Consider the following 18,287-nt stretch of genomic DNA (forward strand, 5'->3'; position numbering starts at 1 on the left):
TGAAATCAGTTGCTCTGTCCAATTTGTGTTGCTGTCTATGTTCCAGATCAGTCACTTTCGATTCCATGGTTGTTAGGATGTTAGATGACTAGATCTTGGAACAGAGATAATGAGTTGTCGACTGACCAACAACTATAACTTCCAAAGTAGGAAACACTAAACAGACTATATTATCTCTCAAATCCTCAAGCACTGAACTGGTATTGAAATATAAAGTGGCTAAAGCTTGCAGAAATAAAACTCCATCTAAGCTTTATGTGCACTGGCCCTAACTCCAGTGCCAGGACCCTCATTGCCTTCTGGCATGCTTAAATCTAGCACTTTCAGTTGGCACCATCCATATGCCCCCTCCTACCAACCATTGGAGGGGAACAGGGATTGTTTATTTACTATTTACAGAGGAAAAACCCCTCTACTTCCTGCTCATAAATAATTGACATGTTTGAGTTGGATGAGGTACAAAGTCACACTCCCTCTCTGTCTTCTTCCCTTCAGGCTGTGTGTTTATGTGCATGGCTGCTGGGCAGACTGTGTGTTTGTGTTGTGTGTAAGAGCAGACAACAGACTGAGCTCTCCTCATGGCAGTCTCTCTTCACCTCGTGGCTTTTTTGTCTGAGCTAAACTTCGGGTTATCAATGGAAACACACTCAGTTATCTTGTGCTGCATTCAGTTCAACTCGAAAAGGTGGAACTTCCAACTTCCTACATACATAGTAACATTGGAATATCCCACATCCGATGAGACCCAATGACAATGAATCATTTCTCCTCATGAGTTAAGGAATATCCTATTAAAATAGGCTTTATAGTATATGTATTCTTACCTGACGACATCAAGAGCAGTTGTAGAGGAAGAGGAGGTTTTGTGCGTCGTCTCCTGCGACTTAGTGACTTTTCCCAGCTGATACCAAATCCCCAAACTGTTTAGCTCTCTGTGGACAAACCCAGCTGGTTTCATTTTCAAGAACATTTAACTTGTTGCATTGTTACTTAATCTAGTTCAGGTTCACTTGCATTTGGTCCTTTTGTCCAGCTACAATTTGTAATGTTATGATTATGTTGTGTATCTAGGATATCTGATTAAACTTATATAAGATGTGTAGAACGGGCTTCAGTTTACTGGTGTTCATTCACTCTTCAGCTTCACCTCATGCAACTATTCCTTTAAGATGCTTCTTTTTCCAAAATAAGTGTTTTAATTTAAATATTTTCATTTTCGCCACACCCCGCCCCAAGTACCCAAGTACTCGTTTTTGAGATCTATCAGTACTGAAAATGAAAAATTAACAAAAATGACCATCTCTAATTCAAATATTAAAATGTGTAAGACATATCAGGGGTGGCTTTAAAAGCTGTTGGAAAAGCAGCACAAGTAAAGCAAGCGCCCATAATGCCCGAAGCAGGCCGCAGGCACTGAGGGGCACTAGAGGAAACACAAAAAAAACAAACAAAAAAACAGACAGACTAGAAGAACAATCCACTTCGGTTAAAAAAATGACGATTCAGACAGCATAATAAACATGGCTCCAGGATATTTACTTTGGTACTTTTTTTCCCTTAGAGGGAATAGTGACCAAAACATCTACATCAAACACACAAATAATTCTCAGAAAACATGTCATGTTTGTGATATGGACTAACTCGATTTATCCAAATATATGATAGCTTACCCTATAAATGTATAATTAGCAAGGCTGTGCTTTGATTTCCCCTGTATAACCACATCGCATATAGCCGTATCGGTGCTGTTCCTGGGGACCAACTTCACACACAGCCTCTCCTTCTTCAAAGCCTGCTCCTCTGAGAGAGAAAGAGATTTAAGAGTCATAACATAAACAGCCCTAATTATGTCTTTCATTTATCAGCAGTCTAACTACATTTACACCAGAGTTCAAATGTGACTTTTTATGCCACAGACACATAGACTCATAACTAAAACCTACATTACGCAAACATATCGACTGACCTATTTGTCCTTGGGAAGCCTTATAAACAATGACACAACAATCTAACTACATATTATATATATAAACTACCTATTTCCTAAAGGTTTATTCAGACAGACAAGCTAAATTTATATATGCATTAATATTTGAACACCTTATAAATGCAACGTATATGTGCCTTCAGCCCCAAAACATCATATAAGTATATGAAAGCCCATCATAATTGCATAAAAATGTCTTTGGGGGCTAGAGGGGAATCTTCAGTGTCAAGTGTGTAAGAAGGATATAAGGGGCTTGACTGAGAGTGAAATGGCAATATAGTGGCTGAGGCATCTATTAAACATGGTTTTACTACAATAAAGTGGCACATTAAAGCCAGCGCCCAATGAGACTCCATCTTCTTTTTAGTCATTCCTCCAGAACCTGCTACCAGACTCGGCCATATTACTCCTGAGCCCATCCCATTCGTTTTGAGGAGGCGCCGGGGCGAGGGCCGTGTAAATGCAATAATAATGAAAATAATAAACATGCTGCCCTCACTCCCAATGCCAAAATAATATTGCGGCGTTCTCAAAGGCGCGGTGAGAGGAGAAGAGAGAAGACGAGAAGGGGAGAAATACATAGCACTCAAAAAGCACTAAAGCATCAAGGGAATGCATTTCATTAATATTAGATAACCACCATCCACTCCCGCTCTGCACAAATAAATACATAAATAAATAAGCACATCATAAAGAAAAGCTGGGTTCTGGCAGAGATAAACAATGACTCATCGTTCTCCTCTCCTCCTACCTTCGGGGCAAAATGTTTATTTTACTCTCTCGCACTATCATAAATTAAGCTAAACCTGAGCCCATGAAACATTCACATTCACAACCTCTGGAGAAGCGCTCCCTCAGGATGACTACAGAGAAGAGAGAGAGAGAGAGAGAGAGAGAGAGAGAGAGAGAGAGAGAGAGAGAGAGAGAGAGAGAGAGAGAGAGAGAGAGAGAGAGAGAGAGAGAGAGAGAGAGAGAGAGAGAGAGAGAGAGAGAGAGAGAGAAAGAGGAGGAAAGCAAAAAAAAAAAAGTTTATTTTTGAAGGAAACTGCTTACGGGTATCCGTGGTGTCCTGGATCGGAGTGAAGCCCTCTGGCAAACAGTCCTTCAAGTCAATCAACTTCATGTCCACGACCACGTTGCATAATTGCTTCTGCCACAAAATGCAATGATATAATAATGATTATATGAGTTTAAACCATTATAACAATGAGCCTGTTCAATAAAAGCACTTCACAGGGTTAAAATTACGCCTGGAAGTGGGCAGCATTCAATTATGCATGATTCGTACCTACAATGAAAGGCCGCTGTAGTATTTTGCAGACGCGCACACACAATTTTGTTGAATCGCTGCCCTCTTTTAAGCATGCGAGCACCTGTGTGCTAGCCATCATCTTCAGACATGGCAGCCCAGCGCTAGGGCCAGTCGGTGGCAGGCCAAATTGCTTGTGCTTCAGAACAGGGAGTACTTGAAAACAATCAGGAGCTGTTTAGCTGACATTTTCAAGCATGACTTTTCCCCTCAGCCTTGCCAGACTGGACTCATTATGGTTCCATTTTTCGCAGTAATAAATAGCAATAATCCAGCAAAAGCCCTGAAAGAGTGCAGCTAGCGTAGCATGACGTGATGAGTCCGACAATCAGGATGCCGTCGCTATTGTTACCCGGCAGTTATTACCACTACAGACCATTTTTATTCATAGTTCTGACTTGAGGGTACGAATATGGATGAATGCTATTACTATGCATGAGGCATGTTTTTTTTTTAACACTTTTTTTTTTAAATAAAAGACACGGGAGAGATTTTTTCCCATCAGGACCTGACAAAGGGCCATCTACCTCCAACCCTGAGTATGATAAATCACAAACTGTTTACTTCCCACCACATAATTCACTGGCTAATTCTGTAGAATCTGTTTTTGTCATAGACAATTACAGTGGGGGCCACTTTGACTGACAGACAAAATAGCCTTTGTTGATGGCGCTGCCATGTTTTATTAGCGTCAGGGACTTCAAAACAGTGCAGACACACATTTTAAGACTCCATGCTGGAGAGATGGCAGAGGGGACTGATGTGCTACATACTAAAACTGCAGCTCTCATTTAACTTGATCAACAGGCAGGAATTGTGTAAACCAGTCACAGTGGATTGCAACGTCCTCTCTGAATCTCATAATAGGGATCTTAGAAGATGTACAGTAGTTTTCCTGCAATAACAATATAGCACCATAAAAAGTAGGGCGGGACTTGATTTCTCAAAACGAATGTGAGTTTGCTAAAACAATTGCCCTGTTTTCAACCCAGTATTAAGACGAGTTTACGGCTTCACTGTGTTCGTGACACATTCTTCAAATGTCAAATGTTAATATCAGCTGGGAATCACTACCAGGTTGTTGGTAAACACCAGTGTTGGGGGTAACGCATTACAAGTAACGCAAGTTATGTAATCAGATTACTTTTAAGTCCCATTACTTTTAATAATATTTTGCAAGAAAATATTTTAGTTACTTTTTCAAATATAAGTAACGCAAGTTGCTTTGTTTTCCCCTTTATTGACTAACATCTCTGCTGTCCCCATGTTGAGAGAAATCGGGAGAAAGTGTAGAGGCGTTGTGTGCACTTTGTAAACATGATGGTCATTGTAGTTCTAATCTAGACTAAATGTGAGCATGCATTTACTCATCTCACCTTCACAAAAAAATATTTAGTATTCCTCAAAATGAATAAAACAGTGAAATTCAAACTTAGAATATTACACAAACCTGCAATAATTAAAACTATTAAATAACACAAAAATACTTTATGTATTTAAAGCTGCAGTCCATAACTTTTGGCGCTCTAGCAGTTAATAAACAGAACTGCATGAGTCTTCTGGAAGAACATTGTAGCCGGAGCTACTTCTCTCTGTTTATGTCTATGGCGAGTCTTGCGGGTACTGGGCTACTCCGCAGTGGTATGACCCGACCTGTCTAAATTAACCTGAAAATAAACACTTATTATAGGCAATGTTCCCTCTATTTTTTTTTCTTGCTGAGCAAAACTTTTTCTATTGGGCGGACATTTTTCGCCACCTGAGCAAAAATATTCTTTATACCTGACCTGTACAGCATGTAGAAACACAATGGTTTCAACATTCAGTTGTAACTTTTAACTTGAATGTGCCATTTCTATTTAATTTGACCCTTGATGTAACTTATTGGTATTAAATCATATTTTCGAAAAACAAGCTTCTTAACAAATTAAGAAGTCACTAAATGAAGCACATTTTAGGTTACCTGATATTTTTTTACAGTGCTGTTAACTGTACAGTCTTTACCAAGAAATCCTATGAAAAATAATTTACAAAATCTTCTGCAGGACAGTTCAATTCTTTACAATAATAGAATATAGTATAAAAGAAAAGTAAGCTGTTACACCGAGATGGTTTGGGAAAACCATAAAGTGTTTTTGACAGTCAATTAATTGTGTACAGGAAGCATTAAACCATCAAAGTTAAATGATTGTTTATTGCTTATGAATTTCCAATATTTTCTTTAGCAGGGGGTTTCAAACTTTTTAATGGCAAGGAGCCCTAAACAATACCCTTGTGAGATTCTTTATTTAGGCTTATAATATAATAAAATATAGGCATAATATAATATAAAAAAAACGAATTGAAGTATTTGAAGTGATATAATATATCAGTTTAAATGCTTAAATTTGTTAACATTTTATATTATTATGAAAACAAAGCATTTAAATAGATCTAATAGCTAAATATTTTCAAGAAAAATGAATATAATCTAATCTTTTATAATCTAACCATCCCTGAAACTCCCCCACAGACAAAAACATCTATTTAAACTATGTATTTTTAATTTGCACGCGGGTGGGTGTGTAATTGTTACCGTTCTGTGTCCATAACCGTTATTTCCACCACTTTAATCAAACCACTCTTCTTTAAAACATTATGATTTGATTTTATTTCACGTCTATGCGTTTCTCGTTGCCTCTCGTATTGAGCTATTTGGTCCGCACACACGACTCACTGCCAATCACACGTGCTCACATCATTCTCTTTCTATGAAACCTGTAAACTGCATTCACCAGTTTTCTCTCTATAGCGGTTGACCAGAGCACTGCAATTATTTCTCACTTAAACTACAATCAAATGGATTTCCCCACACGTTACGCGTCAGTCCTCTGTGTGTCATTTTATTCTTTTCTGCGCGGCCGCCGCTTAGAAGTGCGCGGCCGAGGCATCAGAAGTGCGCGGCCGCGCACGCGCACAGCTTAGAGGGAACATTGATTATAGGTGTACCGTAGTGATTCAGGATAAGACAAAAAAAAAAAAACGGTTTGGAAAATGGATTCATGATGTACTTGCTTATTATATAAATTTTGTAAATTTTGAACACAAAAAAGTTACAGACTGCAGCTTTAATCTAACTTTATAAGCCAATGTATTTGCTGCTGACCTTTGATGATTCCAATTTAACCATACGAATAAGCAAAAATGACTAACTTCACACTTTTTGTTTCTTTTTTTTTATTGCTGAAGTAAAAGTGTAGAACTTGTATAAACATATATATATATATATATATATATATATATATATATAAATTTGCTATTGATGTGGGATACGTGTAAGGTCAGGGACAGGTTTGGTGGAATGGGTAGGTTTAAGGGTGGGTTAAGGTGTAATTGGGACTACACATTTTATAGATGTTTGCATTCATTCATTTTTTTTTCCTTGTGGCCCCTGGGCATCTGTCTGAAAATCCTTGTAATAGAGGAAAAAAACGAGATTTTGATAGTTATATTATATACTGTATATGTATATATATCAAAATAAATATGTTTATATATATATGGGCTTAAAATAAAACATTTAAAAAATATACATACATTAATCAGTGAAAGGCATTTTGTGGCAACAAAAAGGAAAAAGCAGATGCACTGGTGAGATGCAACACTGAATAACAATGACCCACCAAAACAATCTTATTAGCCACAGCCTATTTTTGTCATCCTCACAAACACTACAAGCAAACCTATCAGCTGGTTAAACCCAATTATGAACACAAGGTGAGTTTCTTTCAATAAATACATAATTTTGAGGGATTTCAATCCAAGACAGAGATAAAGTATAGAATGTTTTCTAAAAAGACATGCTATATGTTGCCTTCGCTTACACAGCAAATTGAGGAACAATAAAGGTAGGGCAACTCAACTTTCCATTGTTCAGCTTAAATGAAGACCGATAACCTAAACAGCATGACTGGGCCACCTGTTTCACTTTCGAGACAGATACCTGCACATAAAAAGATGCTCATTCTCAATTTAGCTCAGCTGAATGGGAGGGAAATGTTCAAATAGTTCCAATTCACAGAGGAATATTTTAAAATAGGTGCTCTTTAGCAAGCATATTGGATGGCTGTTTGATGTGTCATATTTCATAAGCAAGAATCCCCATAACCAAAAGTTTGACATTTTTTGGATGCTTTTTCCATTTTTGATGAATGGCTGGGAGGTATTCAAACTGTCTATAGGGACCAGGTTAATTGAGCTAAATGAAATCGTAAACTACTAACGTGGAGAGTTGCGTTTATGAATAATCATAAACCAAATTCCTTCGGGAGACATGGAGATCATCAACAAATTTTCAAATGCAACCATGTTGGGACTTCAAACCATTCTAAATGCAGAGAAGTATTTGCATTCGGTTTAGATACTTCACTTTAAAGGACAGAACTTATTTTGAAGGAATTTGTGATCAAAGATCTGCGCAGAACCCTAATGAGGGATGGACTGAAGCGAACGGAGCAAACGCACTTTATGACGGCGTGTGAAGAAAAACTTGCAATGATGCTAAAACTTGCACGTTTTCACTTACATTTTTGGATGTGGCAGCTCGGGTGAAGCAGAGATAGCGTGTGACCTTGGATTTGAATATGCTGTCCTTCCACAGGTTGGCGTCGAAGCCATCTGTTGTTTGTGCAACCTACGTGAAAAGAAAAAAAAAAACAGAGAGGAGAATGCATTGAGGTGAGATCGAATTAATGTATGGACGATGTGCATGTTTCTTTTTTTTTTTGCCTTGCTATGCGCCTACTTGCCTACTTGGCTCGCTTGAGCTCTCACTCCATCTCATTAGAGCCCTACGCAAGTGCAGAAGAATCCTCAGCCTCCTAAAAAGGGTAAAAATACCATCGACCCCCCATGGGACAACAAGGATGAGACAAGACCTCACAAAGAAGGCCTTTGAACAAGCTAAATGAGACTTCATTGTGCTCTGCAGAGATCAAGCCTTTCTGAAATACAGTAAAATAATGGCAGTCACGATTTAGGAATTTGCCAAAGGATGTTGAAGTAGAACTGCAATGACAGGAAGTGGAATTTACTAAATTGCAATTCAATGAAATTCAACAATCACAAATTAATGTGTCCAACAAAATGACAAATTTCTGACAAAATTGTCAAAGTCAAATACTGTCAAATCAACATAGCCATCAAAACCACAAAATGTCCACTATATATGTATATGCATTTTTCAAATCATTAAAATTATAAATATAAAAAAATAATCAATATAATGGAATGCATAATTTATATTGAAACTTATAATGGGTATATAAATTAAATCATATAGATGGCATTTCAAGCATTTATTAAAATCACCTAATATTTCTATTAATACCTCATATGTCATGTGTATGATAACATGTTTATGGGTTATTAATACTGAAAAATCAAATGTATTATTTAAAAAAATACACTTACAACAACTATACGAGTTATGTTAAATTAGAATTTAAGAAAGTACATTTCTGCATCCAGTTTGCTACCTTAATTCAACTTTAAAGTGAACTAAAGTGATCTTATGTGAAGTCTTGACAGGCATACATTACGCTCTCAGAAAAGCTAACAGGAAAACAGATAGACTGGTGGACAGAGACAGCAAGAGTATGGTGGGGCTACAGCATCCACAGACGTTGGCTAGGACCAAAGCTCTCAGGAGGAGTCTATACATCAACCACAACATCCTCCTCTCCTTCCCGTCTCCCTCCCCCCTTTACAAGACAACCCGTCCTGGACACTTTTTCCAGGTCAGTGCCCCGCTCCTCCTGACAGCGTAAACAAAGAGCTGGAGCTGTGAAGCCCAAAGTCAAACAGGGAGGAACCAGGCACCAAAGGAGTCAGTATGCCACCGTGCAGCCGGGGCAGGCAACGCAGCCTGAATGTGGAAACAGTTGCTAAGCATTGGGACTAGTAGAGGGAGGGGAGACATCTCTACTTCCCAGAAAAAGAAAAATTAAACACAATCGAAAGACGCTTAAATATAAGTATTCTATGTCTTGTGGATTGCTGTCTGCTAATAGTTGCGTCTGTTTAGAGGTTGTTGATAACGTTCAGAAGCCTAGCTAAAACTAACTAAAAGTTTTGTTCATATTTAGTTGTCTAGCCTTAGTTAATAAATAAACAGATTTGTTTGAAAAAACAAAGTGAAAAATGTGTTTAGTTTAAAAGTCAAAATTCAGAACACTTGCTAAAACTAGCTCTTAAAGGGCACCTATTATTTAAAATTCACTTTTACATGGTGTTTGAACATAAATGTGCGTTGGCAGTGTGTGTACACGGCCACCATATAATGATAAAAATCCACCCAGTGCTTTTTTTAAAATCCCCATAAATCATAACCAGTGTCTCAGAACAAGTCGTTTTCAGATTCTGGGCAATGTGACGTACATTTGCACAAGCCCCGCCCACGACTGTTGACTGACAATGTCGTATTAGCATAGACCCGCCCCTAAGTGAGCTTGTTCACAGTCCGCCATTGTTTCGACGCTGGAGCATGAGCAGCTGTAGACAAGAATGTCTCCTAAGCGATTTCGGTGTTTTGTTGTTGGATGTAAGAATGAACATAGCAGTCTTCATTTACTCCCAACATCTGAGCTGCTGAAGACGCAGTGATTTACTTATGTTTTTCAAGGGAATGCGACCCTCAATCTACCTAAATGCGTTTATGTTCGCGCGAATCATTTTACACCAGACTGCTTTGTGAACGAGGGTCAGTACAAAGCTATGGAGGACCAACTCTACCATATTTAAAAATAAATACAGAAATAAATAAATGCTCAATAAATAAATAAGCATACAATTAATTGCCCCAAAAAATACAATAAACAAATAAATGTAGGTAGAAATTAAATTATACAGTGAGACATAAATGTATATACCTCTTTTAATTAGCTTCTTTATTTATTTACCTTTGTAATAATTACCTTATTTATTTATTGTCCGTTATAATCTTCAACTTTATTTATTAATTACTTATTTTTTGAAGTATTTATTTATGTGCATGTTATAATATTTGTGTCTGTTTTATTCTTCCTTTGTATTTTTTTACCCAATTTATTTCTTCAATGCTATTTATTTCTGCCTGTCGTTTTTACATTTCTGTATGCATTTCTGCCTCATTATGCAAATGAGGAGGGGCTGTGTCTTAAGGGGTCAACTTCTGCCCATTGGTTGGTTAGCATTTTACTGCATCGGTCGAATCTACATGCCACCGGCCGCGATTTTTTTTTTTTTGCAGGGTGGTAGCATAGACTGTAAAAGGGTGGTAGCATAGACTGTAAAGGGTGGTAGGGGAAGACTCGTTAATATTCATTAGGGAACTCATCCCTGATTGTCAATTTAAAAGATACATTTTAAAGTCAAGAAAGTCGCAGTTTGATGTAAAACTGTTGAGGTATAAGACTGTGAAAATACGTAATTAAAAAGACTACAAACCCAAAAGGCACACATTTTCTCTCAATGAATGAAGCTAACTTTACTGAAGCTAACGTCTGTCATTTGTTCTATGGTCTTACGTTATAATCGTAATGTTACGCCGTCATGCCTGAGTGTTTTGTACCAGACTGCACACACACGAGCAGCGGATCTCGCTCGTTGTTTCGCTTCCCGGGAGATGTAGTTCATTGAGCGATTTTCACGTCACTCTTCTGTTTTATGACAAACTGCGACTGTCTTGACTTTCATAATTATCTTTTAAATTGACAAACATCATATGTGTAATTCAGGGCACAGTTCAGACGGAATAAAAAGATAAGTTGTCTCTCACCATTGACTACCATACATATTTTTTCCGAAATAAGGTCCCATGAGCCGGAAGCGGAGGGGAGGGGCTTAGGCTCTCTATGGGCAGAAGTTGACCCCTTAAGACACAGCCCCTCCTCATTTGCATAATGAGGCAGAAATGCATACATAAATGTAGAAACGACAGGCAGAAATAAATAGCATTGAAGAAATAAATAGGGTAAAAAAATACAAAGGAAGAATAAAACAGACACAAATATTATAACATGCACATAAATAAATACTTCAAAAAATAAGTAATTAATAAATAAAGTTGAAGATTATAATGGACAATAAATAAATAAGGTAATTATTACAAAGGTGAATAAATAAAGAAGCTAATTAAAAGAGATATATACATTTATGTCTCACTGTATAATTTAATTTCTACCTACATTTATTTGTTTATTGTATTTTTTGGGGCAATTAATTGTATGCTTATTTATTTATTGAGCATTTATTTATTTCTGTATTTATTTTTAAATATGGTAGAGTTGGTCCTCCATACAAAGCAGGCTTTGATAAAAATGTTGATGATAATGCAAGGGAGAGAGAGAGAGTTTTTGAATAAGACTTTAATGCGCACTTCTTATACTGTTTATTCAGCTCTTACGGTGATTTTCTGGACTAAAACAAATGTTCAATAAAGTTTTGGCCATCATTCGGACGTGGTCTGCTACAACAGGCTTGTACTATTAGTGGATAAAAGCAAGATGAAAAATGAGTTATAACCGTAATTAAACTAAACTATACCTGTTCTATCTCCATGCAGCATATATTCTCTGGCTCTATAGGCATCAATGTCCGACTCTGGTTCGAACTGAACACTGCGAACGTTACTGATAGTTTTGTTTTGATATTTTCATTCCGTGAGATGAGATTGTCCTGACTGAAGCGTGAGCTCTTGAATCTCCGCCCTCTGTCCCGGGAGCGATATTTTTTTTCACAGGATGGTAGGGGAAGACTCATGAATATTCATTAGGGAACTCATCCCTGATTGGTCTTAACCCCAGTGACTGGTAGGTTTAGGGGCGGGGTTAGGGGTAGGTCATCAGACCCCCAGTGACGGGTAGGTTTAGGGGGGGGGTTAGGGGGTAGGTCATCAGACCAATCAGGGATGAGTTCCCTAATGAATATTCATGAGTCTTCCCCTACCATCCTGTGAAAAAAAATATCGCGTCCCGGGAGCAGCAGCTCATTTGCATTTAGGGACACACAAAAACAGCACGTTTTTCCTCACCCCCTAAAAGTGGCAAATTTAACATGCTGTAAAAAATCATCTGTGGGGTATTTTCAGTTAAAACTTCACATACACATTCTGGGGACATCAGAGACTTATTTTACATCTTGTAAAAAGGATGTACAATTTAATAAATAAACATGCTTGTTTACACAAACAAAGTGAAACAGTTATGGTAAATGGACTGCATTTATACAGCGCTTTCACAGACCCAATGGCCACCAAAGCGCTTTACAATTTGCCTCACATTCACCCATTCATACACTCATTCATACACCGACGGCGGTTACTTTTCAATAGTTGCAGTCTGCTGGATACTCAAGTACTGTTAGAAGGGTAAAAAGTTCAAACACTTGCTAAAACTAGCTACTGAAAAATCAGCTTTTGTTTATATTTGGTAGTAAAAAAAGGTTAAGTTTGTTTTTGCAAACAAAGCAAGACAAATAAGTGCTGTTTGAAGCTGTTGATAATCAGAGTACAACTTATTCAAAGTTCAGAACACTTGCTAAAACAAGCAGCTAAAAACAAACAGACCGTTTAAGTTTCTTTTATCTTTGGTTGCATAACATTTCTTTAATAAATAAACATGTTCGTTGTGCAAACAAAGTGAGATGCATTAAGCTGATCGTTTCAAATGATCTGTTTTTTTGAAGTTTGTTAATAAAATACGATAAATAAATGACGGCTGATATTTAGAGTTTAAGAAAACTAGCTACTAAACATCAAATCTTTCAATTTGCATATATATTTTGTTGTGTAAAGGTTGTTAATAAATAAATGTGTTTGTTTGTGCGAACAAAGTGAAACAGTTGCATCCTGCTGCGTGTGATGGAGGGAAAGGCCAAGCGGAACAGGGCCTCTGAGAACACGTTGATGCCATGTGGCGTACACCGGATCCTCAGCGCCAGTGGGCAGAACCCCAGCACCATGCCAACCCACAGACAAGCCGCCAGAGATGGCAACAGTTGGGGACTGGTGGGTGGGGCGGGAAGTGAGAGAGAGAGAGAAGAAAGAAAACGGAGGGAGAAGAGGAAAGCAGAGAGGAAGAACTCTAGCTGCCCGTAAGCTTAACGCAGAGTTGTTTTATACAGTGTTTGCTTTGTGCTTTGTTTTATTCACAAAACTTCCCCTCTCTCTTTCCGCCCCTGGATCTTTTCTCAGTCTTTTTGAGACACACCCACATACACAACAGATACACACACACACACAAAACATTTTCCTAGAGGCCATTGATACCGTTGTCCCAGTTTCCCCTCTCAGCGCTCTGGGATTGCTGAGAGTTGCAGAAGCGCTGGAGAACCAGCCACCCTTGTGTCAGTGCCATCTGAGTCCTAAACAAACACAGGGCACTGGTGCCAAGCTCTGTTGGAGGCCTCATCTGAAAGAGTTGTTAAAATCTATCCTCAGGATATAGGCCGAAGGATTCACGGCTCAGTGCCAGCCAGAGGAAGAGCCGAAATAATACCAAACCAAACCATGTCAATAAATAATGTCTGTGCCTTCAGGGAAGCAAAGTAAATAAAACAGTTAGTAAAACTGTAATTTGATACTGTATAATAAGGCTCTAGCAAGTTTAAGACTGAATCCAAATGCAGATTTATGAAGAACCATCCAGAACAACATGAAAAGATATTAACCACAAAAAAGAACTTACCCATTAATACCTGACAAAACAGAAGAATGCCTGATATAGAATAAGAGAAACCTGAGGGCTTGAATAAACCGAAGCTAAATGGCAAACAAACTAGATGGTGTGACAAACAAAATGATAACCAGTCACAGAAAACAACTAAACAGATAAACTAGAGTTAACCAAACAAATTAATCTATGACAATACTTGGCTGCATTTAAGTCCACGTTTAGGCATTTACTCGCAAACTCCCCTAAGCTCTTCCCCTCAGGGGAATCCCCACCACCATTTTGAAGTGCGTTCAACTTCGTCAATGGGCAAGTGAAGTTTATTTGGACAGACCCTTGACCCCTCAATTTTCAGATTGCGCTTAATTAGTCCCACCCCATACTAATTTCGTGTATGATATTAGCTGTTTTGTCATTTAACTGCATAATACTTGTAGCTACCTTAACCCTTTCCCTGCCATTGAAGGAACTTTCCGTCATTTATGAGACAACGCTTCGCCTCTGTTGACGAAATTTTCCGGCTCTCCACTGTTATACGGTAGGAGGCACTATTATTGCATCTTCTGAAGGAGTTCAGAATTTCCAGATTAAAACACAGGCGAGGAAGAAGCAGAAACAAGCGATAGCATTTGTAAGCAGATGCAAATAACGTGATCATCAACATTAAACAGCATATAAATCAAAACTGCCTAATGTTACCGAATTAAATGTTGACCCAGGACAAGCTATAGGACTGTATTGGGGTGTTGATGGACTCGATCTACGGCATCTATGTTTTGAATATCGTTCGGAATCCCATCCAGACATAGTCTTTGAAAAAACTTTTTTCAGCTTTTTGCTGAAAATGTAGCTTTTTTTTTTATTTTTTATGAAACTTACCCATATTCAGGTGTTAATAAAAAAAGAATGCAAAATTTAAAAGTTAAAAACAGTAAAATGTTATGTTTCTACTTATTGTCTTTATAATTTACTTATATTTTTTTTTTTTTTTTTTTTTTTTTTTATAACGTAAAAAAAAGTAAAAATGCTACAGTAAAAAAACTTTATTGGACAATAAGTTTTACTGCAAAATACTATAAAATGTAATGGAAGTACAAAAAATATGGATTATCGTTCAATTTACTGTGAAGATTTATATTAATTTTTAACAAGACAATTAAATATACTTTAACAGTACAGTATTGATAAAATAAGTAAAATATGGTGATACTTAAAATAGACAGTAAAAATAGACAGTAAAGGGACATTCCCAGATGTTCCTGCATGACAGATTACATTTGATTATATTTTATTTAAATAATTACATTTCTTATTATTTTCAGTTATGTTATTGGATTTTAATAGATGCTTTCTGCCACTGAATAAAAAATAAAAAAGGTAATTGCAACTTTATACTGACTTTATAATTAGCAGCTGCGAGTTTATATCTCACAATTCTGACTTTGGAACTAGCAATTGCAAGTTTATATCTCGCAATTCTGAGAAAAAAGTTAGAGTTGTGAGATCTAAACTCTCAATTGTAAGAAAAAAGTCAGAATTGTTAGATAAATTAACTTTTAACAATTAATTAGCAATTAACTTTTGTATTTTTTTCTTTATTTAAAAAAATGCATTTGTTTTTTTTTATTCAAGCTTCCATAGATGTTTAGGTTACATTGATTATTCTTTATATTTTTTGTGTTATTTTAACTAAATTTAAATTTAATTAATGGCTGCTTATTATATTCTTGTTTATAGATTGTAAGGTCCAAATCACATACTGTATATTTTTAGCAACTGCAAACTCACAATATAGTAGTCTGCTGGGGGTTCTTTCTTGGATGCCAGCACACCAATATCAGAGATGGCTTCAGGCTGTAGCTCTGTTTTAGCACCAGAGATTTCCGGAAGATCTGCCATGCTTGCTGCGAGAGAGAAATAAAAGTTAAAAAAAAACACATACACTTACAATAGTTTATTTTTTATAGCAAAACTAAACGTCGCACACATCCCACTAACACAAATATATAAATAAAGACTAAAATACAAAAAGACAGCAAAATACTTCAGAGCCATTATTAACATGAGAGCATCTATAAAGACCTAAAGTGTAACTTTTTTCAACCTGCTTTGTAAAGTTACGTTTCTTTCCATCCACACGTTTTTATCCGAATTAAGTGATATCGAATGAAAAATGCCTTATGGAAACAATAAAATTCGATTGAATTTCATGAATATCGACTCAAATGAATTACGTACGGTCTCATCGGATTTTATCTTGATCGATATATACGGCTTATGCGATAAACGCTGATGGAAACATTATTTGCCGAATAAATAATGAATTGCGATTAAGTATTAGGTAATTTTATGGTTGCAACACGCCACAAAACATAGAAGAAGAAGATTTAGTTAATTTCCGCCCAGTATTTCCGCTCTGTTTGCGCACACATGGCGGGTGTCAACAAAGACAGATGTAAGTGGACAAAGCAAAAAAAATGCTTTAACCAAAGGGTTTTCGTGAGGTGTCTCTGAACCACGATCTCCCAGAACTGTTTGGAGCGCTGTCGTTCCCACACCACAGGCCGCCACCGTTGTCGTCGGGCATTTACATGCATCTGCATCATCATACCAATGTGTTGATAGCATTGTTGTTTTCTTATTATAGCTTGTTATTACATGGCTTGGTTGAATTCTAATGTAGAATGCAGTCTGTTATTTCTTAATAAGAGACGCTGCTAAGTATAACACACCGTTGCCATGAAAAACAGAGCGTTGCCATGGACGCAGTTCAGAGACGGAACGGACTATTTTCTTTAGCGGAAGCCCTATGAGCGGAAGCAGTACAATCGTTTTTAATATTTTGTGTCAAATTATTGATTTATTTGGTAGGTACATTATCCCGCCATGTAATAAGCGAGATAATGTATAGAGCCTCGCTATACATTATCCCGACCCTTACATATGTCGCCATCAGCTGGCACATAAGCACTATTAGGCTACAACTTGTGCAATATTGATCATTTGTTGGTAGATGGCGCGATCCATTTTGTCTAGCAAAACTTTGTTCGCAAACTTTGCTTTATTCGCATGAGTTTTTTTTACCGAACTTTAGATAATTCGATTGACAAGTGGATGGAAACTTGGCTAATGTCGGTAGTATATGTAGCCTAAATGAACAATGTTTGCTTGTTCTCTGTGTTACATGGACCAAACTATTTACGTTTATTTGCAAAAAGTCCGCTGGATGATCATCTGCCAGGCTTTTCACAGCTTCGGGCTTTCATGAAAACTACAGATTATGCTTCCATATTTTTGTATCCCCACCGATGGACAGTAGGATCGGCAGAGGGTTATTAACAGAGCATTGTAAGGGTATGCTTATAAAAAAAAAAAAAAGATTATTGTACTATCTCTACTCTTTAAACAGAATTCTGTTAATTTGGAACACTATGGCAATAGATTTCATACCAGTACGCAACGCCGTTTTGCTTCAGGGGGTTGGGCGTAACTGACAGAATGGCAGTTTCTCCATTTCACCGGAAACACTGTGTTCCTGGTCATCCAGTTTAAAATGTTGACTACAAAAGATTTTCCATCGCGGCGTTCTCTCCGTATTTACAATTCTTTGCAGGCTTTAGCCACTGCTTATGGCGCGTTGGATACTTCACTCGAAACAGAAAATAACTACTCGGTTACTATCGTAACCTCAGTTCCCTGAGATAGGGAACGAGTATTGCGTAGCTATACGCAGTGGGGAAACTCCTTTTCCTCGATTTACTGTAGCCTATTTGTAAAACGCATTTGCAGCTGCACAGCTAGCACACTGAGCGTCTGACCCGCTCATAGGCTGTGCTGCAGCAACTGCACATCCAATGGCGCGGGCGAATCTGACGCACGACCAATAAGCTAGCCCAACGTCAGAGCCCGTCGAGGGGGCGTGGCCCCGCCTATATAGACCCCAGAATTCGCCATTATAGCAGGTTTATACGACTGAAGCGACAACTTCACCAGTTACCATAGTGCTGAGGTTACGATAGTAACCGAGTAGTGCCCTTTCGAACGGTCACTTCGTATTGCGTAGCTATACGCAGTGGGGACACCATGCAAAACGCCGCACCCTGAGTAACTGGTTGTCCTGCCACTCAGGACCCCTGAGCTAACAGAACAAGCCAGAACCCAATAACATATGCATATACATGTTTATATAACAGACCAGACACAGTCGAGTCTGAATAATATATAAATATAAAGTCAGTAACCACTAACAGAATATACTAACAAAACCAGACACCGTCGGGATTATTAGTATAACTTATTACCG

The 18,287-nt window shown here is 37.6% G+C and overlaps 1 protein-coding gene across 3 annotated transcripts in view; it reads right to left on the reverse strand.

Moving 5' to 3' along the window:
* mvb12bb (multivesicular body subunit 12Bb) overlaps window positions 1-18,287 on the reverse strand; it is a 145,958-nt gene that overhangs the window by 41,800 nt on the left and 85,871 nt on the right. For all 3 annotated transcript variants that reach the window (XM_056237466.1, XM_056237465.1, XM_056237467.1), the window contains exons 2-6: window positions 15,773-15,888; window positions 7,861-7,968; window positions 3,041-3,137; window positions 1,671-1,800; window positions 825-932 (exon numbers count right to left, since the gene is read on the reverse strand). In XM_056237466.1, coding sequence (XP_056093441.1) covers window positions 825-932; window positions 1,671-1,800; window positions 3,041-3,137; window positions 7,861-7,968; window positions 15,773-15,888 — 559 coding nt within the window. The remainder of the gene's footprint in view (window positions 1-824; window positions 933-1,670; window positions 1,801-3,040; window positions 3,138-7,860; window positions 7,969-15,772; window positions 15,889-18,287) is intronic.

The sequence above is a fragment of the Rhinichthys klamathensis genome, unplaced genomic scaffold (assembly GCF_029890125.1).
Source record: "Rhinichthys klamathensis goyatoka isolate OS25496 unplaced genomic scaffold, OSU_Roscu_1.1 h1tg000487l_1, whole genome shotgun sequence".
NCBI lineage: Eukaryota > Metazoa > Chordata > Actinopteri > Cypriniformes > Leuciscidae > Rhinichthys > Rhinichthys klamathensis.